This window comes from Alligator mississippiensis, chromosome 3, assembly GCF_030867095.1.
Source record: "Alligator mississippiensis isolate rAllMis1 chromosome 3, rAllMis1, whole genome shotgun sequence".
NCBI classification, from domain to species: domain Eukaryota; kingdom Metazoa; phylum Chordata; order Crocodylia; family Alligatoridae; genus Alligator; species Alligator mississippiensis.
Window position 1 is genome coordinate 117,182,177 of NC_081826.1, and position 23,896 is coordinate 117,206,072.

Consider the following 23,896-nt stretch of genomic DNA (forward strand, 5'->3'; position numbering starts at 1 on the left):
TCAGCACAGCACGGGATACCCAGAACCCAACTCCCAGCCAGGGGGTGATCCCACTGTGCCTTCCCAGCCACCAGGGCTAGGGTTTCACTTGGGGAAGCCCAGGAACAAAGGTCTGATTGAGGGGGGAAAAGGGGAGTGAAACAGCCCTAAGTCCAGGTGGGGACACACGCAGGGACTGAAGCAGCTCCATCCTGGATGTCAGCTGCACTGAGCAGAGGGACCCGACGGGGGGAGCGCTGGGCGAGAAGGGGCTCGAGTGTGTCAGCGCTAGCCCGGGACAGAGCTGAGCCAAGCTCCTGCCTGGTGCCCCCTTCTACCCGCTAGAGAGAAGCATCCGGGCCAGCCGTTCCCTGCAGCAGTGCACATGGTGCAGGCACGCCCCCTCAGCCCTGAGCGCTATTACCTGCATCTCCTGTGCTGCCAGGTGCCGAGCTGGGTATGCCTTGCTCACTCTTCCCCTACCCAGTGGCAGAGGTGTGACATGGCCTCATTTACCAGGCGCCAGGCATGGAGCACTACCATTAGGGCTTCTTCACTGCCATCGGGGAGCCTGCCCTGACCGTACTGGTAGGTGTTGCCCACGCCGGCCGGGCAGACAGTGGCAGTGGGGTAGTGCCCTGCACCTGGTACGCAGGGCCATGCTGCACCACCGTGCCAGGCAGGGGAAGTGTGAGCAAGGCGTACCCAGCTCAGCACCCAGAGGAAACAGGTAATAGAACTGGGCTGAAGGGGCAAGCCCATGCCATGTACCCTGGTGCAGGGGCCAGGGCTGGCCCGGGCACTACTCTCCAGCCAAGAGAAGGGGCCGCTGGGCAGGAGCTGTGTGACTGGCTCAGCTCTGCTCCAAGCTAGTGTCAACATGCTCGAGCTCCTTCCTTACCCCCCGCCCCAAGGTCCCTCTGTCCAGCGGGGCTCATGTCCAGGATGAAGCTGCTACAATCTTTCTCTGTGTCCGAACCTGGGCTTGGGGCCATTTCATTCCCCTCCCTCCCCCCAACCTGGTCTTTGCTCCTGGGCTGCCCCAAGCAAAACCCCAACCCCAGCAGCTGGGAAGGTGCAGCAGCATCCTCCCCTGGCTGAGATGGGGGGGTTCTGGGGGTCCTAGGTCAGCTGAGCTATGAGCAGGGGTCAAAAGCTGGAGCACATCTCAGCTGAAGTCCCTGCAGGCCAAGGCAGGGGCTTAAACCCCTCACCAGCCATGCCCCCCCTCAGCTCAGCTTCCCTCTAGTCTGAAGGAAAGGGAGAGCTCACTCTAGTACCCCTGGCTTCCAGCCTGAGCCACTACAGGCATGTGGCTGCATTTTTAAAATCAGAAGTGACTGTCTATTCACTTGCAAATCAGTTCAGTCTACACAGGTTAGACTAACCTGCAAAGATTAAATCAATTCAGGCTCTGTTTTTTAGAATGTCTGTACTTAGCTTCAATGACCAGCTGGCAGCTGCTGAAAATCAACAGCTGCCAAAGACAGTCCTTCACCCCTGCAGGGATACCAGGCATGAAGAAAACAGCTCACTTTGCCTGCACCATTCACTATAGCCAGTCCCAGCTCTTGCCAGGGGTGTACCAGCAGTAGCAAGATTCTGTTAGCACTGCCCCACTTCAAAAGTCTTGCCTCTTTCCTACCAAGAAGTCCTCTTTGATAGAGGTAACGAGGTACTGTCTTATAGCACTTTTGCTATCTTTGTAGAGCTACAAACAGTTTGTATACTCCACCTTCCCCACTTTTTTTTTTGACCTTTTTTTTTTTGACCTTTTTTTTTTTGACCTTTTTTTTTTTTTTAGGGCTAAAGGGGGGTATAATCACACTACCAATATAACACTAGTCCATAGTCTTAGAGCAAAAGCGTTCATCATTTTGAAGACAGAAGCAGCTTACATGGCTATAACCATCCCTTTGTCTTAAGTAACTCCACCAAGCCACTACCATTTATAGCCATCTGTCTCTCCGGATGGAACAAACCTAGCAACATATTCTGCAGTTTGTGAATGAACATAAGAAAGAAGTTACCCAATTCTCACCAAAATAAATTCAGTGCTTCGCTCACTCACTCAAAAATGATTTTAATTTACATATTAAATCATTCCTCCATGAGGTTTTACCAAAAGGAGTACAGCATCTGTAAGAATTTCTCTTTAAAAAGTGCAAGTGAATTAAGCATAGAAAATCCAGTCATAGTAACTGAGGCTTTTGCCACTAATCTACAAACTAAGGGAATTCACACAAAAAGCAGATACTTGTTTTGGAATGTCTGCTTGTGTTGCATTTTTGCTTCACCCTTACTCTTCTTCAAGGTTGGGGTGTGAAAAAATGTAACATCTCTTAGTTGCATTTTGCTAGATTATACTTGTATGTATGTTGTATTTTGCCTAGGTTTTTTTATATTATTTTGTTTACAAAATAAACATTTAAACAAAAATAAACATTTAAAATATTCTTTTTTGAAGTTATTAATCAATTATGCTTTACTTTGTACTTTCTCATTTAGTTTGGACAACAAAAGTTTCTTAAGCAGTTTCACTTAGGCCCCTGGAAGATGTTACACTTAAAATGCAATTAGTCTGTTAATCACATCTTAAACAGTAACCCAGATAAACATACATGGAATTAATGCTGCCACACAAGGGGAAACCAGCTACAAAAAATAGGACCACACCAGGGTCTCCAACCAGCCCTAGTGAAGTCACCACCAGCTGATGATCAACTACCTCTAGGACCGTACCAGCGTTCAAACCAGCCTCAGTCAGGTCTCTACCCACCCACAATCAGCCTGGAGCCAGGAATGCCAGCAAACAAGCAGCTAGCTGGACTGCACTGAAGCTCAAACTGGCCCCAGGGCAGTCCCTGCCGGCTGACAATCAGTTGACTGACATCTGGTTTGAGACTGCAACAGAGCTTGATCCAGCCCTGGTACCATCCCTGGAGCTGGCCAACGATCAACCGACCGATAAAAGCTAAGGAGGCGACAGTCATGGGGGACCTAAACTACCCAGACATCTTCTGAGAGACGCAGACAGCAAAGTCCCACCGTTCACGCAGGTTCCTATCCTGTGTACAGGACCTCCACCACACAGGAGGTACACGGTCCCACTAGGGGGAATGCCTTACTGGATCTGGTATTGGCAACGGGGGATGATATGGTAGGGGACATACAGATTGGTGGCCATCTGGGGGACAGTGATCACCTAATAATAGAATTCTTCATAAGATGTTGAGTGGGTAAGGTAACTAGTAGAGTGAAAGTGCTAGACTTTAGGAAAGCTGATTTCAATGAACTCAGGCGATTAGTCAAGGACGCACTGCAGAGTAGGAGTTTTGAAGTGATGGGAGCCCAAGAAGGGTGGCTGTGCCTTAAGGAAATGATCCTTTGGGCACAGAGGGAGACGATATCGATGCGAGGAAAAAGAGGGAAAGGAGCCAGGAGGCTTCCTTGGCTGACCAGAGAAATCCAGGGCAGCCTACGGGCCAAAAGGGGGGCACATAAAAAGTGGAAACAGGGAGAGATCACCAAAGAGGAGTATACCTCCTCTGCTGGCGCTTGTAGGGAGGCAGTTAGACAGGCCAAAGCTACCATGGAGCTGAGGATGGCATCCCAAGTAAAGGATAACAAGAAATTGTTTTTTAGATATATAGGGAGTAAAAGGAAGGCCCAGGGAGGAATAGGACCCCTGCTAAATGGGCAGAAGCAATTGGTGACGGACAGGGGGGACAAGGCTGAACTCAACGAGTTCTTTGTCTCAGTGTTCCTAAGAGAGGGGCAAGACAAGTCTCTCACTGGGATTGTAGAGAGGCAGCAGCAAGGCGCCAGACTACCATGCGTAGACCCTGAAATGGTGCAGAGTCACTTGGAGGAAGTGGATGCCTTTAAGTCGGCAGGCCCAGATGAGCTCCATCCGAGGGTACTGAAGGCACTGGCTGACGTCATTGCAGAGCCACTGGCAGGAATATTTGAACGCTCATGGCGCACAGGCCCGGTCCCGGAGGACTGGAAAAGGGCCAATGTGGTCCCCATTTTCAAGAAGGGGAGGAAGGAGGACCCAGGCAACTATAGGCCAGTCAGTCTCACCTCCATCCTTGTCAAGGTCTTTGAAAAGATTATCAAGGCTCACATTTGTGAGAGCCAGGCAGGACAAATTACGCTGAGGGGAAACCAGCATGGGTTCGTAGCAGGCAGATCATGCCTGACTAATCTAGTCTCTTTTTATGACCAGGTTACAAAACGCTTGGACGCAGGAGTCGGGGTGGATGTCGTACACTTAAACTTCAGGAAGGCCTTCAATACAGTATCCCACCCCATACTGGTGAACAAGTTAACAGGCTGTGACTTGGATGACTACAAGGTCCGGTGGGTGGCGAATTGGCTAGAGGGTCGCACCCAGAGAGTCATGGTGGATGGGTCGGTTTCGACCTGGAAGGGTGTGGGCAGTGGAGTCACGCAGGGCTCGGTCCTTGGACCGATACTCTTTAATGTCTTCATCAGCGACTTGGACAAGGAAGTGAAGTGTACTCCGTCCAAGTTTGCGGATGACACAAAACTGTGGGGAGAAGTGGACACGCCAGAGGGCAGGGAACAGCTGCAAGCAGACCTGGATAGGTTGGACAAGTGGGCAGAAAACAACAGAATGCAATTCAACAAGGAGAAATGCAAAGTGCTGCACCTAGGGAGGAAAAATGTCCAGCATACCTACTGCCTAGGGAATGACCTGCTGGGTGGCACGGAAGTGGAAAGGGATCTTGGAGTCCTAGTGGACTCCAAGATGAACATGAGTCGGCAGTGTGACAAAGCCATCAGAAAAGCTAATGGTACTTTATCGTGCATCAGCAGATGCATGACGAATAGATCCAAAGAGGTGATACTTCCCCTCTATCGGGCGCTGGTCAGACCGCAGTTGGAATACTGCGTGCAATTCTGGGCACCGCACTTCAAGAGGGATGCGGATAACCTGGAGAGGGTCCAGAGAAGGGCCACTCGTATGGTTAAGGGCTTGCAGACCAAGCCCTAGGAGGAGAGACTAGAGAAACTGGACCTTTTCAGCCTCCGCAAGAGAAGGTTGAGAGGCGACTTTGTGGCTGCCTATAAGTTTATCACGGGGGCACAGAAGGGAATTGGTGAGGTTTTATTCACCAAGGTGCCCCCGGGGGGTAACAAGAAATAATGGCCACAAGCTAGCAGAGAGCAGATTTAGATTGGACATTAGGAAGAACTTCTTCACAGTTAGAGTGGCCAGGGTCTGGAACGGGCTCCCAAGGGAGGTGGTGCTCTCCCCTACCCTGGGGGTCTTCAAGAGGAGGTTGAATATGCATCTAGCTGGGGTCATCTAGACCCAGCACTCTTTCCTGCCTATGCAGGGGGTCAGACTCGATGATCTATTGAGGTCCCTTCCGACCCTAACATCTATGAATCTATGACTGTCAGCCAGCTCTGGGGACAATGCCAGAGCCAGTTGAAGCCCCAGTGCAGTCCCAGGGCCAGACAACAATTAATTGATTGTTGGGCACCCGAATTCCAACTTGTCAGTGCAGCAGGAGCCCAGGATCATGACCTTGGGCTCACCTGCACTGGCAAGTAAGACATGTTTAGGATCTGATCTCCAATCCCAAAACTGCATGTTCTATACCATATCAGCATGGCAGGAGAGGTAGCTGTTGGAACTGGAGATCAGATCCCATCACACCTTTAAATGAACATCTGTGAGCAGCCTCAGTTTATGTCATCGCCTAACCAAGCTTCACATTCTCATATACCAGCAGAATAATTCTATGATCAAGTTGTAAATAGGAAAAGAAATATTACTCTTCTGAAAAGTTTCCAACTGAAAGGCTGCTTTTCTACTTACATGGGATATGTCTACATTGACATAAATCCGTCCTTAGACTGGCTCTCTAGTGCTAACCCACCAACCATGGTAACCCCTGACTTGGTTTAACACTGGTTGGCCCTCCAAGCTTCCTGGAGAATCAGATCTTGAGGCAGAGATCCTCTCGAGGCAGAGATCCTCTCCGCAGCTAACTCTGTTGCACTGTGTTCTTTACCCAAGGTAGATGATGGAAGCACAATAAGCAGAGGAGTGGCCCTCTGGCACCCCACTTCCTCTCTACTGCCCATAACAGAAGGAGAGACAAGTAAACTCAGTTTGAGTTTCCTGTCGTACTACAGTGGAGCCCTTTAAGGAATCAGTCTCTTCATTACTTGTCTTTTCTTCTGTGCTTCAGATGTGCAGAGCTGCAAGGTAACTGGAGACAAGGAGGGGACAGCATTTATAGCTTCAAATAGTTGAGAATGCCCCTTGGAGTCATCCCAAATAGAGGTACAGAGCTAGGCATGAAAATACTTCTTTTGTTAGGCAACTTTTGCAAAAACAAAATATTATCATAATCTACATTTGAGGCCCATGTTGACTTAAACATCACCTTAAATGTACATTTCAACTCAATTACCTTAGGTTTTGTGAAGATCAACATTTTTTATGCTTTGATTTCTCAAAAAAAATCCAAATCTGTGAGCCCCACTACCTTCTGAGTAAATCCCACAGAAGGTGGTTTATCTTTGAGTTCAAGAGCCCAGTTAATCCTTTTATCTGCTTCATAACTAAGCAGCAGCAAGGGAACTTGGTTAGATACCTGAACAGAATCCCAAGGTTATGTTCAGTCTCTCAGTTCTCACTTTTTAAATTTAGTTTTATAGCACCAAATATTATATGATGCTTCAAAGCAGCTATTTTAATGAGAAACATCATCCCAAAAGGGCAATATCAGCAAGTATATTTTTTAATGAATTATAATAAAAATATTTTTTGCCTTTGCCAATTTTCTGAACTTCCTTTTAATCTGTCTTTTGTTCAATACTGATAATATAGAAACAGCATAGGTATACCTACATGACATAATACTGTGCCACATGTAAACACCTGAGTTAGTTCTGAAAAAGTCTGCACAGGTACTAGAAGCAGTATAGCTGTGTTAATATAGAACTCCATTTAGGTACTCAGCAAGGCTAATTTGCCCAGGTAGAGGGCCATACGGCGCACAGTACCTGAACTAGCTGGCGCAGAGTTAGTTTGTAGTATCTCAGAACAGCACTCATTGTGTAGCCCTGCGCATGTTCCTGAAAGCAGCAGTGTCATTTCTCAGAAATAAACACCATAAAGCCCTTATATGCACAGCAAAGACAAGCTGACCCAAGTGATCATCTTGCCCTGGTTCCCTTTAAAATAATCTCATAATAAGCAGATATGGAGGAGTGGAAGTTCTGTGCACTTAGAAAAATAATGATGCCTTGCCTCCCTCTTCAAAGAGTTTTATTTACACAAGCACATGCAACAGCTTGCTAAGATGCAAGTCAAATTCTGGATGACAGCAGCTAAATTTCCTAAAAGGTTACCATGAGCAGCATGGATTCTCCTGGGGCACTGGTCTGACTCATATAATACCACCAATTACCAGAAGATCTTCATAGATAAGTATGTTGCCTCTCTTTTTCAGTCAATTACAGAAAAGAAAGCAGGAACAAACTTTTCTAAAAGACTTATTCTGTACATCTGCCTCACCAATGTAGACCCCATTCTGGCCCTCTCACTGCCACCAATAGTACAGTAGGTTATTCCATGAAGCAGTTGCACTAATTTGAGTAGTACTTTACTGTCCAGGCAAGTTTTGGGGATTCTTGATCTTTAAGGTACAGCTCAAGATAAATAAGGGAGAAAAAGTGCAGTCATGTTTGAAGAAACCTTGATTGTCTTATGCTATGAGAATCATCTACTTCTAGGGTCCACAAGTGTCAATTAAACTAATGGCAAACTACGATTTCAGTTGGCAGTAGGCCAATGGCCCATTTTAATTTTTAAAAACAAGTTAAAAGTAATACAATTGTACAATATGAGCCACTTAAATAATGATTTGTAGATACTTTAAACCTCTAAACTGTCAATAGAGGCAACTTCTTTACTTAGCATGGTTTATACAGCTTCGTGCCACGCTCAAAACTTATCAAAAACTCAAGAACAAAAGTTAGAAAGACAACATCTCAGGGACCAGACACTTGTTTACATTAAAAGCAGAGCCACTTTAGCTGAGCCTTGTAATTTAAAGGCGTCTCGGAACAGTAATTTTTACAGCCTGATCAGCAATGGAGACAAAGTCATGTAACCCAGAAAGAACCAGACGCACTGATTTATTAAATAACAAATGTTCACTTGTCAGACTGAAGAAACAATGCACTCTTTACAACACTTCCCTGAAAACTACTGCATGCGTGTGTGCACACGTAAAGTGAGAAAAAGGAGCATGGTTACCAAAGAGCCATTAAACCAGCAGATAATTTATCGGCCAGACCGAGGAAAACTAAGGGAAATGAGCCAAAAATTTTAAAAAGGGGAAAACCTAAGAGTTCTAAACTTAGAAGCAGCTGAGGTTATGGCACTAAACAAAGATGTTGAGGCAGAGATTATATACAATACAAAAACAAAGCATTTAATTATATTTAGATAAACAAAAAGATCTTTAAAATGTTGCCCCAGAATTTTCCAACTTTAAGCTGAGGACTGATAAACTTTGTCAAGTTTCATTTATTTTAATAAATTTGCATTCTTGTGTAAAGCACTTAATGAACAAAACCATTTCCATTTAGCAATATGATCAAAGTAAGCAGAGGAGTAGAAAGCATGTGTGTGCAAAGCGGGCTGTATTCGATTTGAATTCAGATTTGGTACGATTCAGGGGGCAGTGATTCAATTCATTAATTTGGATCACCGTCCCAATTCAATTCGGCCGAATCTGAATCTGAAGATTTGAAGTTCACAGCTTTAAATGTTTTTTCTACACATCTCAAGGTACCAGGTGCAGCTTGTGAATGCTGAGATGGTGGGGCAGATGGAGCGTCCCACAGGAGCGTGGAGGGGTCCACTGCCGGGTGCATGGGGGAACTGCCCCCCCCCACATGCCCGCCCACAGTCAGCCATGGGGGGCCCCAGGTACCCTCCCTAGACCCAGGAGGCACCAGTCACCGAGTAGGGGGCAGGGGTCCCCTGCACACCCCACAGCAGAGCTGGAAGTAGACCAGAAGTGCTTCTGGTCCACTTCCAGGTCTGCCGCCAAGCGTGCTGGGTTCCCCCCCGCGCTCCCATGGGATGCTCCATCTGCCCCACCATCTCAGTGTTCACGAACCACCTGGTACCTTGAGGCATGTAGAAAAAACATTTAAAGCTGTGTCTATGTCCGAATCACTGAATCTCTCCAAATTGATTCAGAGGGTTCCAATTCGATTCGGAGAAATTACAAGGTCTCTTGATTCAATTCGGATTCAGAGATTTGGCCGCTGAAACTCCACCAAATAGAATCAGTGACTGAAGCTTCACAAAGCCCTAGTAGAAAGCACAGCATGTAGTGCTGTTACTAGGTAATACTTCCAGCTTTCAGTGTAACAGCAGTCATTTCCATTATAATGCTCACCTTTAATAGTTTCCTCCACAACTTCTACTACACGATCTATTTGTTGAACCTAGAAAAAAATACCAGAAAACAAATCAATAAACAGGGTGTAAACATTTAAACATATTAAAAGATTCTTGTCTTGCGTTTCATTCAGGTGCAGGTAATGCTTTTGGTTTATTTATTTGCAACATTTCTATGTATTGTTTTGTCCTTGGAAAAGTGCAGAGCATTGTTCATGTATCCTGCAACTTATAGTTTCAGTTTCATAGCAGTAAAGAAAATACCTCCTTTGGGGGGAGGGAGGGGGAAGGATTCATAACTTGTTTTAAGCAATTTTAAGTTCTACAACAACTTTATTATACAAGCTATTTTGTAGCTCTAGCAAGCTAAGTTATGACAGGTGTAGTCACTATTTGGATAAGAGCTCTATAAAGAAAGCTCAGATCTCCTTCTCATTACTACAGCACTGATGCTATGGCACAGTCTTAGGGACTCAATGGTCTACACTGCCTCTTGCCTTGTGTGATACTCAAGATTGCTACAAAAATCAAAGCCCTGCCTATCCTCTCCCATTTGGCATGCTCTGAGGATGCCTCTTCCCACTGCCACTCAAACAAACCAGAGACAGACCTCAGGCATAACAGCAAGAGTGCATCTCCACAGCAACCTCACTACCTCAACATTCAGGTTTGGACCCGCAGAAAGAGACAGAACAGGTAAGTGTTAGTTTTCAGTACCAGTCCAGAGAACACCATGAGGGTAGCAGACACATATACTGGGTTGTTTTGAGCAGCGTTCCTCAAGATGGGAAATGTATATCCCTGGTAGCATGTGAAAAAACTCTACTGGGTAAAGGAGAGAAGGAACAGTGATAGAGGAAATATAAATGGAGGAAAATGAAGGGGAAAGGGGAAAACTTTAAACCACAATCTCTCTTAGGTTACTGGAGACACTACAATGACAAGGTGTTATCTTAGTATCATTGTCCATAATAAAGAACCAAAACAGTACAACAAACATAAAAAAGTATGAAACCTCCAAAAGTTTAAGAACCAACAATTTAGAGATATACATCAAGTCCCTGACACTCAAGCCCATTAAAGACCCTATGATACTTTTCACAAGCACTCAGTGATGTTGATGGCCTTGAAGGTAATCCAGATGTTTGAACGAATTTCAATTTGAGTGTTAGTGTGGGTATCAAAATTCCCCGCATCAATAAGTGTCCAATGGTTATAGTTACTTGAAAAAAAATTGTAATTTGGTAAAAGGCACTGACTTAAGGACACACACAGTTTTTAGATTTCCCAGTACATACAAAGAATCAGCATTGATATAACCTTAAAACTGCAAATCTATCCAAGGGTATTCGACCTCATACTACTTTAGCAGCTGAGATTTTAAACTGGTAAACAAAAATACCTGCACAGTAAGTTATCTGTACAATGCACTGGTTTTCCAAGTGCTCTGATAACATTAGGGCTTGTTTAGTTCTGTTTGAAACCAGATCCAGTGCCCTACACTGAAGTCAAAGGGAGTTTTTCTACCTATTCCGGTGGGAGCTGGATCAGGTCAACATTCACCCCTTTATTTTTATTTTTTTAAAAAGCTTGGAACTTTTGTTCCAAATCAATCCTTTTCATACCCTCAACATTCCTCATCTAGAATCCTGCACCTGAATCCAACCCTGAAATGTATATATTTTAAGTTCAGCTATAAGTTATCCTCACCAAAAAACAGTATTTTTTATTTTACAATGGGAAATTATAAGAAACACATATACAATATGTTGTTTCGTAAAAATATGCATACATGTACTAAGGAAGTAAATACTGGTAATTTCCAAATTTAAATATGACAAAACATTTTTACCTTGTCTAGGAAAAATATCTATACTATGTCTTTCTTTCCATACTTACACAAAAGAGGAAGCATTGTTAATATCAGATAAAATTATAACCAGAGTCACTCTGCTACACACCTTCAGATTCTTAAGCTTTTAATTACTCTTTTATCCTTTATTTCCTCTTCCCACTTGAGCATACAATCACGTTCTCGCTACATGTTCTGCTCTGTGGTTGAGACATTTACCTCTCCTCTGGAACAAACTGGATCAGGAGATCATCTACAGCTAAAGGGATACACTCCCTCACAGCCCTCTTCCCTTCCCATTGATGCTCTCTTTAGGCTCCTAGCTGGGCACTGCCCTAATCAGAGGATCCTCCAAGCCTGATGACCAGCTTTACTTAGGATAGCAGTAGCATCTGATCACTTCTACCCAGTCATTGAAGAGGCAGACAGACCTGCATATACATTTTAAAAATTCAATGAGAGCTCTGGAACATTCAGATTAAACATGACAGTAACTAGTTGTATAGGTAGCTCTTGTTCTCGACCCACTCCTAAACTTTGTCAACTACCCACGTCTGGACAAAGGAGTGCACACTTTTGTCAACTACCCATGTCTAAATAAATTTACAGAGCAGCCCACTCTGTGCACTAACTGAGACTGTGGATTCTGTAGGATAAAACAGAATGTGATCACATAATAAAGTACATGCAAAAGGGTGCTAAATTAAACTGATAGGGATAACCTTAATTCAGTCATTTCCTAATTTTAAGCAGCTGACTTTGTAACCTTGATGTTCTCTTAGTGTATGCATGTGGGGGAGAGGGCGGGAATTAATTTTAAAACCTTAGGCAACTGAACTGAAAAAAAACAATGTATCAGCATATGAAACCCTTCCAATCCTTCACATGAGTCATTGCTGAGGTTTGCAACCACTGCAGAATCCTCATCCCTCTAAACTAACAGAGTACAAGGCTGTTGTCCTCCTTGGGGGACTGCCACTATATAGGAATTATGCCACATACTTTACCAGTGGGTTTCACAGCTATTTGCTGGACAGAAAGACATATTGTGACTGGAATTGTGTGTTCAGTTCCAGTATTAATACAGAGACATGATCCAGTTATTATAAGCACTTCTGTCTCTTACCCATTAGCAACATTAAAAGTCTGATTGCAATAGGGTTAAGGGCAAAGATTACTAGCATCCATTCCTATTTGAAGAGAAAGGAGACAAAGGCAGGAAAAACAGAAGTCTGAGCTTCCCAAAAGGGTACTGCCCTTGTTCCCTGCTGGCTAAGCCCCAACTTAGACATCTAGTAGGTATCTAATAAATCGGGGTGGGCAGAAAATGACCCACAGGCTGGATTTGGCTTGCTAAAGGATTCTATCCACCCAAAGCAGATCCCTTGGCCCTGTCCAGCCCAGTCACAGGGGGCATAATTCATGGCCTGTCCTGCTGCCCCCAGGCATGCAGCAGGGCAGGGGCAGCACCACCGCCAGACCTGGCCCCACTGCCTAGACACCCTGGCCCATCCTCCCCACACCCACTGCAGGAGTGGGTGGGGTCTCTATGAAAACCGGCCCAGGATCCGAGCAGGCAGGGCCCACTCAGCCAGGTGGATGGGACAAGGTAGTGGGCAAGGGAAGAGCAATGTCCAAGAGTAGGACAGGTGGCCGGGGCAAGGATCATGGGGTGGGGACAGAGCAAGTCCAGGGCCCAGGGAAGAGCTGCAATCTGCTCTCCGCACATCCCTGTGATGGGCGCCAAAATTCCATGGGCAGGGACGTGTAGGGAGCAGATTGCAGCTCTGCCCCAGGTCCCAACTCTACACTGTCACCGCTTTGTGATCACAGCCCCAGCCTGCATGCCCAACCTGCTCCCAGACGCTGCCTCCTACCCATGGCCCCACTGCATTTGTCCAGCCAACTGTATCCTGCCCGCTGGAGTCCTGGGCCTGTCTTCATGGAGACCCCACCTGCCCATCTGGCACCCCTGGATAGGATCAGTTGCCACTCCCCCTTCCCCCACCAGGACCAGGTCAGCACCCCCCTTCCACCCATGCCGGGCTGAGTCAGCAACACCCCTCCCCAGCCCACAACAGCTCACCAAAACTCCTTAAGTGGCCCCCCCAGCCCAAATAATTGTGCCCCCCCCATAATAAATCTTTCTATTTCTGAGTCAGTCTGTCACTAATAAGAGCTATCCTTCTATTTCATAAAAAAAATTACTAATTTATCTTCACTAAGCTACTTTATTGCTTAGTTTCTATACAGATGCCTCATCCCCCTGATAGGTACTAATTTTAAAGAAAAATCTAAGCACAAAAGGATAAAAATGATAATTAAACTAATACAAGTATTTTCAGAGAGAAAGTAAAATGTTACCAAGCAAAAATACAGACTCCCCAAGAAAGAAGTTTACTTTACAATTCTAGTACTGCATTTTCAAGACATGGATCAAAGCAAGCCCTCAATTACCATAGACTTACTGGTAGTTACACATGTACTGCAACTTGCTCATTCTTCCTTCGTCATATCCCGACCTATGTTCTCCAACAGAACTCGGACACAATTTGCCTCTACAAAGTCATCCCAAGGGAGTTATAATTGTTAGGAAGTAACCACAGTCTCAGACAAAACATGGCTTAAAAATAATACAGCTTACATAACTGATGACAAATCAAACTTTTCTTACCCAACACATGGATGAGACCAACAAAAACACCTGATGGCATGGTTATATTTTCACAACTGCTTCTTTACTGTTTATAGTTTCACAGCAGAATCAGCATCAAGTTGCCAACAAAACAGTTCCTCTCTCTCAGTCTAGTTAAAGCCACTCTTTAAAACTACTGTTTTACTGAAATCAGACACTGATTCTCACCATTTAAAAACATGGAAGTGTCAAAACGTACTATTCTTCATTCTACATCAGACAAAGTAGCACTGTGCCTGAAAGACTTACCATTAAATAACGTTGTAGAGGATGGTGGTGGCAGACACACAAACACACACTTTTCTAGGGCCCACCAAGAGAAAAATAGAAAGCATAATATGATGGAAATCTAGGGAGAATCCAAACCCACATTCACTCAATGATTTAGGCTTTAGAACAACAGCTTTCTGTGCTTAAATATGATTTGTTAATGGTACTATGGATTGGACACACTGCTAATGTCTTCTTTTTAATTATTACCTTTATTGTGAAGATCATTTTAGTGACTCTACTTCCAGTGGTATGAGACACTGTGCTAATAATTTAAGCTTTTAATGGAAGCCTGTCAGTTTTAAATATCTACTAACAAGGATTGTCATTATTAGTTACTGATTCATGTATGCAAGTTAAAACTAAAAAAAGAATCTTGATTTTTCAGAAAAAAAAAACAAAAAACTTACCAGTCCATGAAAAAGTCTTTTTATTTTATCTCAAGGCATCCCAAAAGCAGTATACCAACCTGCAAGCCATATTTTAAAATCTTAGAATATACAGGCACCTTCATTTCTCTTTTCATTAAAATTGTATTTTCGCTTACTATGTCTCTCTCTATAAGTATACATAGTACATAGCTGTGAAGCCCTGTAAACATATCTCAGAGAATGGCATGACTGAAGTTTCCTAATTACCTGATTGCCCTTCTCTGTGGAAAAGTGGCACTGGAGAGCTTCTCACCAACTTGTGACAGACAGAGTTACCAATACAGGCAAATAAGATGGATTTTACAACCCCCTGATGGCCTCTGTGGTTGGACAGGCTATCTCACAACCACGTCCTATGTACTTAAGGGGAAATGGCTTTAGGGATCACTTTAAATGTTTTGAGAATGAGCAGCAGTATCAGGGAAGCTTTCAAACCATTCAGACAGATAAGCCAGCAAGCACTGAAACTACAGATCATCACAATTCACCATGGCTGCTGAAAGAATTGGCCAGTGTCATAGCTGAGCCGCTGGCACAGCTGTTCGAGCACTCATGGTGCTCCGGCCAGGTCCCTGAGGACCGGAGAAGGGCCAATGTGGTGCCCATTTTCAAGAAAGGGAGAAGAGATGAGCCGGGTAACTTTAGACCAGTCAGTCTTACCTCTATTCCTGGGAAAATGCTAGAGAAAATAATCAAAGAACAAATTTGTGCGGGCCCAGCAGGGGAAACGATGCTGAGGGGAAACCAGCACGGGTTTGTCACAGGTAGATCCTGCCTGACAAACCTTGTAGCCTTCTATGACCAGGTCACACACTGCCTGGATGCGGGAGCCAAGGCTGATGCCATCTTCCTGGACTTTAGGAAGGCCTTCGACAGAGTTTCGCACCCTAACCTCATTGGGAGCTAGCTGACTGTGGAGTGGATGCCTACATGGTCAGGTGGGTGGCCAACTGGCTTAGGGACCACACCCAGAGAGTGGTGGTGGATGGTTCCTTCTCGGCCTGGAGGGAGGTGGGCAGTGGGGTCCCGCAGGGTTCAGTCCTCGGACCGATATTATTCAATATCTTCATCAGCGATTTGGACGAGAGCGTGAAGAGCACCCTCTCCAAGTTCGCTGATGATACCAAGTTATGGGGCAAAGTCAGTACACTGGAGGGCAGGGAGCAGATTCAGGCGGACCTGGACACGTTGGATCAATGGGCAGAGAGAAATAGGATGCAATTTAATAAAGATAAATGTAAGGTACTCCACCCGGGAAGGAGGAACCCCCAGCACACCTAAAGGTTAGGGAGTGTCCTTCTCAGCAGCTAGGAGGCAGAGAGGGATCTTGGAGTCATAACTGACTCCAAGATGAACATGAGCCGGCAGTATAACGAGGCCATCAACAAGGCCAATCGCACCTTGTCGTGCATTAGCAGGTGCATGACTAACAGAACAAAGGAGGTGATGCTCCCCCTCTATGCGGCACTTGTCAGGCTGCAGTTGGAGTACTGTGTCCAATTTTGGGCGCAGCACTTCAAAAGGGATGCAGGGAATCTTGAGAGGGTCCAGAGGAGGGCCACTCACATGATTAGTGGCCTTCCTGATAGACCCTATGGGAGGAGGTTAAGAGAGCTGAATCTCTTCAGCCTTCACAAGAGACAGCTGAGGGGAGATCTTGTGGCCACCTCTAAATTTATTAGGGGAGGTCAACAGGGAATATGGAAAGCGCTGTTTACTAAGGCGCCCCAGGGAGTGACTAGGAATAACGGGTGTAAACTAGTTGAGAGTGGATTTAGGTTAGATATTAGGAAGAAATTTTTCACAGTAAGGGTGGCCAGGATCTGGAATGGGCTTCCAAGAGAGGTGGTGCTATCACCTAGCTTGGAGGTCTTCAAGAGGAGGCTAGATAGTCACCTGGCTGGGATCATCGGACCTCGGTCCTCTTTCCTGCCAGGGGCAGGGGGTCGGACACAATGATCCATTGTGGTCCCTTCCAACTCTACAATCTATGAATCTATGAATTCTGATTTAGAAGTTTAGTAACATGCTTGAGCTCCCCCTTGACTTAGTAACATTCATCAGCTGCAGCACACTTGCTACTCACCCAGTGAAAGTGACTTTTTAGCAAAGTTAAAATATTAGCTTTGGTTTTTTTCCATCCTAGCAAATCAGGGTAAAAAGATTTTTTGTAGATTTTTAATGCCAGACAGAACCTAATTCTCTGCTCTGACGTGTATAAAGGAGGTCACACAACTTCAACCTTTAGTTTCAATACTGAATCCAACAACAGTCCAAAATTTTCTAAAAAGTCATCTAGCCTTCATTCAAACACGTAAGTACAGAAAACCTATGAGACACAAAAAACCATGAAATGGGTACCGATTGATTACAGAAAACCATGAAATACTAAGAACGCTTCATGACAGTTATCGAAACTGATTCATTTGTAATTTTTCCATTCCAAGGCCACCTCTACACATGCATGACAGGATTCACGATTGTGGGATTCTGCATTAGATTCAATTATGCCTTATTGCAGGTGTAAGGAAAACCTGATCCTGGACTCCTCCTGCACTGGCAAGAAGTGGGCATCCATAGCTGGGAGCCCCCTTTCTTAAGGAGGCTCCCAAATGTAGGGGCCACATGTAACCAGGACCAAGAGACCCCACAACTGACAGACTCTTGACCCCGGCTGTGTTGGAAGCGCTTGTGAGGGATCAGGGGTTTTATGCCGGGCATGGTGCACCCTAGCAGTTAGGAGCCCTACCAGCTGACAGGGCTCCCAGCTATAGGAGAGACCCTGCTATATGTGAAAATTAAAGTTTGATAGCAACCAGCTATAATGTTAGTACCCATTTTCAAGATCTAATTTTATGGCTGGCTGGAGCTTTTTACTGTGTGAGCCACTTTGCATGTGTAGCTATCTTAATGTAATTACACAATAATGCAAAAAACACCGTAAACACCACAACTTCTGAAATTTTTGTCTTTGCCATCTGTTTCAGTCATGCTAACTGTTTAACACCTCTGAGTATTTGATGAATTAGATCTTTTTCTTGTTTCAAGTAAAGGTTCAGTGTAATCAAAGATATTTATGGGCCAAGCACACAAGGAACTGGTGCACTGGGGTGCAAGGATGGAACAACACCCCTTAAAAGTCAGCTCCCACCATCAATGCACAGTAGCAGAAGCTCTTTCAGGAGCTCCTCAACTGAGATTCAAATGTTAAAAACAATACCAAATCCATTCCACGACACCCTGTTAAGGACTACCTCACAAATACACCAACTTAGCAAGACACCTTGATAACCATTACGCAGATGAAGAACAAAGCACGTGGTCCCGATGGAAGACCAGCTGAAATTTACAAGGTAGAAAAAAGCCCTCTCACCAGCTACACATTGTCATTATGAAAATCTGGAAACACGAACAGATTCCCAGTGACCTGAGAGATGCCAGAATCGACATTATATTCAAGGAGGGGGATGGTAGCAATTATTGTAGCACTACACTCCTGTTTATAAGTGGAAATATCCTCACCTGCATTCTCCTCAATAAACTTACTTTTCTTGCTGAGGAGATTCTAAGTGAGTCCCAGTGTGGTTTCAGACTGTTCACAGGTACAATAGCTATAATCTTTGTCCCTATGCAGCTACAGAAGAAATAACACGAGCCACACCGAGATCTTTACATGGCCTTCGTTGACCTAACTAAGGCCTCTGATTCTATCAACAGTGAGGCCCTATGGAAGGTCCTGATAAAATCTGGAGGTCTGCCAAAATGTTGTTACCATTATCAGATTCCTCCGTGACAACATGATAGCAACCATCATAAGCAATGGCTCAGAAATGGATCCCTTCGTTATGAGACCTGGCATCGAGCAAGGATATGCGATTATACCAACACTCTTCTCTATTCATACAGCAGCTATTCCACATCTCATTGCTTCCATCTGGAGTCAGCATCTAATATCTCATGGATAAGAATCTCTTTAAAAATCAATTGGTTACATTCCAAATCTAAGATAACCAGCACCTCCATAACTATCTTCAATATAATGTTTTTTATGTCGTGCGTGCTCACTCTACTGAAAAACTCCAGGTCACTCTTGATTCCTTCTGTGAAGTATATGAAATATTTGAACTCATTGTCAACTTCATGAAAAGGTAACAAACAATGATATTCTCCTACTTGGGTAACATAAACAATGATATTCAGCACCAGATAAAATCTGCCACTGTTGCCTTTGGACATCTCTGAAATCCTGTCTTTGATGATCATGACATCAGAACACAAACCAAACATCTCGTCTACAAGGCCGTTGTCATCCCTACTTTGTTCTATGGGTGTGAAACTTGGATGATGAATCAGGAAAGCCTAGGAACTTCAGAATGTTAATTATCAACAATGTCTTCAGAAACCCTCCATATCAATTGGAAAAACAGAAGGATGAAAGCCAGCATTTTGGCTTAAGCAAATATTGCCAGCACTGAAAGCATTTTTATACGGCACCCACTCTGTTGAACACGATATGTTGTAAGAATGTTAAAATCAAGTCCCATGCTCCCAACTCACCAATGGTAACCAATCTAGACATGAAAAAGAGAGATTCAAGGACACCTTGAAGGCCAATCTGAAGAAATGTATATTATCGTCTATACCTGGGAGACTTGAGCACTGAATCATTCCCCAATGGTACTGTGATACAAGACAAGGCATCGATCATTTTGAGCAAACATATTAGTATGAAGGTGGATAGATGAGAGAGACAAAAGAACGAACTGTGACCCAACCTCACTAGGATCTACTTCTTCCTGGAACTATTTGCCACATTTGCAATCAAACATGAGAAGGCTGTCATACTTGTATTGAGGGACTGCCAACAAAGCCATTCTTTCTAGCCACCCTTAGGTGAAGGTGGGAAGTAAACAAATACACTCAAAGAAAAAACGGGTGCATCGGTTTAATTCAGGGGTCAGAAACGTTTTTGTCCAGAGTACCAAAAACACCCCAACCTCAACCCACTTGCATGCCATAGGCAGACAGCAGTAAAGCTATGAGAGACCCAATCCACACTGCTGGCAGTGGATGCACATGCACCTCCACATGGACAGTGGGGAAGGGACCATGACTGCGTTGCCCTGGCTCTTTCCCTGCCCTGCACCACGAGGCATGGGTTCACCCTCCACTGCCATGGAGCCAACGCCAGGGCTTAAGAGCCTGGTATAGCAATTTGTAGCCTGCCCACTACCTGCTGCAGCTCCCCACAGCCTAGGTCAGCTGTAGCAGACAGACAGGAAGCTGCAAACGGCTGCACCAAAATCGAGAGGCTTGGCCAGGCTCCATGGTACCAGCATAGCTGTACATGAGCCTCAGGGAGCACAGCCGTGAAGGGGCCTGGGATAGTGCAACCCCAGCCCCTCCCCCACTGTCTTCTCCAAGGCGTGCATGCAGCCACCACCACCACGGAGCCTGGCCACAGCCCAGCGCAGCTGTCTGCAGCCTTCTAGCTGCCTGCCATAGCTGGCCTGGGCTCTGGGCAGTTGCAGCATGCAACCGAGAGCCTGCAAACAGCTACACCAGGGTCTGGAGCCCCAGCACTAGCTCTGTGGCACTGGCAGCTGCATGTGCACCTTGGGGTGCATGGAGGGCAAGGGCCTGGGGTTCCACTGCCTCAGGCCCCTTCCCAGCCCTGTGCTGAGGCATACGTGCAGCTGCTACCACCACAGAACCCAGCTGGGGCAACAAAGCCGGGTGCAGCTGTTTGCAGCCTCCTGGCTGCCTGCCACGGCTGGGCCAGGCTCTGGGCAGCTGGGCTTGCAGCCTCCCTGCCGCCTGCTACGAGCAACCTGGGCTCCATGGCCGAAGTCAGCTGTCCAGAGCCTGGACTGGCATGCTGAGCAAAATGGCCTTGTGTGCCATGTTCTGGCACATGTTTTTGGGGTTGCCGACCCTGGTCTAATTTATAGACTATAGTCAGTTGTGTATTCTTGTATGTGTATGTTGACATATTAGAATGCTTCATATTTACACAATGAAACTACATTTTAAAAGAGAGAAAAACCCTCTTCTTCACCCTCTATGGGTCACATGGGGTACTAACCTGAAATTCTGTGCAGAGAATATGCAAAAATGCTTTTTCCATCAGGCCAGAGAAACCCAAGACAAGATGATTTTAAAGAGATACTGAACTTTGTTTCTCCCTGCACGAAAAAAGAGTGGACCCCAGCTGCCAGCACTGAAAAGTTTTCTGAAGAATCTGTAGGTGTCTTTATGGCAAATGGACTGCCATGCAGAGATACCCAAGCCAGCCGAGGTACTGAAAGACATACCTATGACACACCCTGACCTCAGGCGTGGCCAGGGTGTGCCTTTGAGTCACACATCTGAGGTGTTCTCCCACCTTCAGGGATCCTCAACCCCCCCACCCCTGCTGCCTGACCACTAAGAACAGAATGAGATGCTCTAAAGGTGACCTCCCTGACCTATAGTGCCTCAAAATTACCTACTTCATTTAGCTCTTAACCAAAGCAGACAGTATTTTGCTAGCCAGAAGAATCACACTCTTGTCTGGTTATGCACTCAGAATAAATGCACCCCCGCTTTCAGAGAAGAGACCTGCTTGTATAGTGACATACTCTGAAATCATGCTTACCTTGACAATAAGTAAATTATGAAAGATAACCAAAAAATTATAAATACAAGAGGAAACACAGGAAATCAGTAACCATATACTGCAACAGACAGATAAAAGAATAAACAAACAAAAGAGAATATCAGAGCAATAATTTGGTTTTACCCTGCATCTCATACCCCAGAAGGCAGCTTTTATCTACCTGAACAGGTTAAAAAGCAGCCCCTGCCTCTGACCTTTCTGCCAGGGCCCCCTACCACTCCTCCTCCTCTTCAGAATACTCCATCTGAAGATACTGAAGATCTGAAACTTTTCCCTATACCCAGGAAAACTTAAAGACAAAGACCTGCTCTCTTGGCAAGGCTTAATACAGCTTATCTGATCATTCATATGCATCAGCCATAGGATTCTTGGGAAGCCCCACATTATGCCCCCACAAAGGTTCACGTTTACCAGTCTAGAGGTCTTTCCAAGTCCAATTACAAGCCAGAGAATATTTGATTCCTTTCAGACATGGAGGTTAGTAATCCAGTACCTTAAAGATATTGTCTCTTACTTAATTTCCCCACTATTAAAAATGTCTTCCTCAGTATAGCCTGAATAGCCAGGTGTTACTTTCATAGGGTCCTTTAAAAATGTAAAGGCATCCTTGTCTTTCAGACAAGGATGCCTTGCCTGGCTATAGCTTTACTTGGCAATTTAGCCCACCCATGTTGGCTAACGTTTGTCAGTGATTGCCTTTCTTTAGTCATTTATCCTTCGAGCCTCTCCCAGGTATAAAATCTGTTATACAATCCTAGCCCTAGTATAACTTATAAGAAACACATTTATGTGAAATATCACAATTCATATAAACATAAGGATAAGACTGAACACACTTTGGCGTTACCTATATGTACCTTAACTCGTGGCAAGACAAAGTCGTTTCTGCAGCTTGCTTGTGGCACAAAGGGCCGATTTTGCAGGCATTTCCCGGCATCCCCACCCCTTGCCGCACACTGGTAGAGAGGCCTCTCCATCACTGCAGACAGTCAGCAAATCTCAAGCACATGAGAGTGGCTGCAGGGATTGCTGCATTGTCTAAGTATCATGGTAAAGATGGGGGGATTCTAAAACAGTCAAGCAGCATATTATATGAATAATATGTTCGGGGAGGGGGGTTAGGTTGATTTCACAAGAAATCAAGGCCAATTGAATATTTACCATCAATCACAAAAACCATAAAACCCTGAATTAAGTAGGTCCCTACCTATATGTAGAGACTATACATGTTATATCAGTAAACTCAAGGAAATATGGATAACAACCCATGACCACTGCAGAACACAGTGAGGTTTGTGGCAATACAGATACATTAGTGATGCTCCCCACCCAAGCCTATACTTCCTGCTTCTCAACAGGGCTAGCTGGGGTACCTGTGGACACTATTATTCTGTGGATATAGGCTCTGATTTCTGAGTGTAGGACATTCCCCTGAGCCTTACCAACCGGTGAGCAGATCTCTGTTGAGTAACCATTCACCTTTTTAAGGCAAGGAAACGAATATTTTAACAGATCTTTAGTTGATGCATATTCTTACCCCTATGATGCTTAGGCCTTTTAGGTAGTCCTGACGAGGTTGGGCTTGTGGGACACATCCAGCTAAAACCACTTTCTTGTTTTCTTCTTGGGCTTTCCTAAAATATTAAATTAAAAAAATTATTTTCCTTAAAGTTGATTTCTTTGAATTGCATGGTAACCACACAAAGGATATGGATTTTACGCAGCATTTGTGATAAAACAGTGAGAATTCTTCATTTGTTCATAAAAGGAACAACTATCATTGTAGGCTTTACTAAATTGAATGGAATTGATTTAAGTTTGGTCCTCCATTAATGAAATACCTGACAAATTCAAGATTTATACTACTTTTTTTTTTTTTTAAACTATGTTAATACAAGAGATCTAGCACACTTCCCAGAATATTGCTGCTCTGTGCTAACATACAAAAGTACTAACCTGGAAGTCTTAATAGTCTCTGGTTGGCCTTTATTTACCACAACTGTGGCAGAGGGATATATGATTAAGGGAGCTGAGATACAGGTATAAATTTCCATTCATGCCACTCATGTAAACCAAGGTACATTTTTTGTGAACCAAAAACACTTAGACATCTATTTAATATCTGCCTGGAATGATCAATTAAAACTGTCTTTCAAACCCTTAATATTAAAACTGGATTGAATATTTTCAAGCTTGAACTGTTTGCTTTTGCCAAATTAAATATTGATGTGAATATTAATTTATATGATTCCTTAGCCCTGGCACTACCTTGCCACCTAGTGGGAACCTGAAAATACAAAGATCAAATAGTTAAAATCCTTTCAACCTTTTAAATAACATTTTGATTCACTCATCTGGAAACAAAGCTACTTTTAAGCATTAATAGTATATAAAAAGCATTGAAATAAAGCATTTGCTTCATTGACAAAATAGGGCAGAAACCCTAGTTTAGGGCTAATAAAACTTTACAAAGAACTGCTAGTTTAATATATAATTTTACAGTCTTATACCATTGTAGTTGTAGTTGGGAAAAAAAACAAAA

General features: G+C 44.5%; 1 protein-coding gene across 4 annotated transcripts in view; it reads right to left on the reverse strand.

The window, feature by feature from the left end:
- Positions 1-23,896, reverse strand: part of CDKAL1 (CDK5 regulatory subunit associated protein 1 like 1) — a 706,822-nt gene that overhangs the window by 465,257 nt on the left and 217,669 nt on the right. For all 4 annotated transcript variants that reach the window (XM_019490403.2, XM_019490404.2, XM_059724329.1 and 1 more), the window contains 2 exons: positions 22,892-22,988; positions 9,447-9,495 (listed from right to left, as the gene is read on the reverse strand). In XM_019490403.2, coding sequence (XP_019345948.1) covers positions 9,447-9,495; positions 22,892-22,988 — 146 coding nt within the window. The remainder of the gene's footprint in view (positions 1-9,446; positions 9,496-22,891; positions 22,989-23,896) is intronic.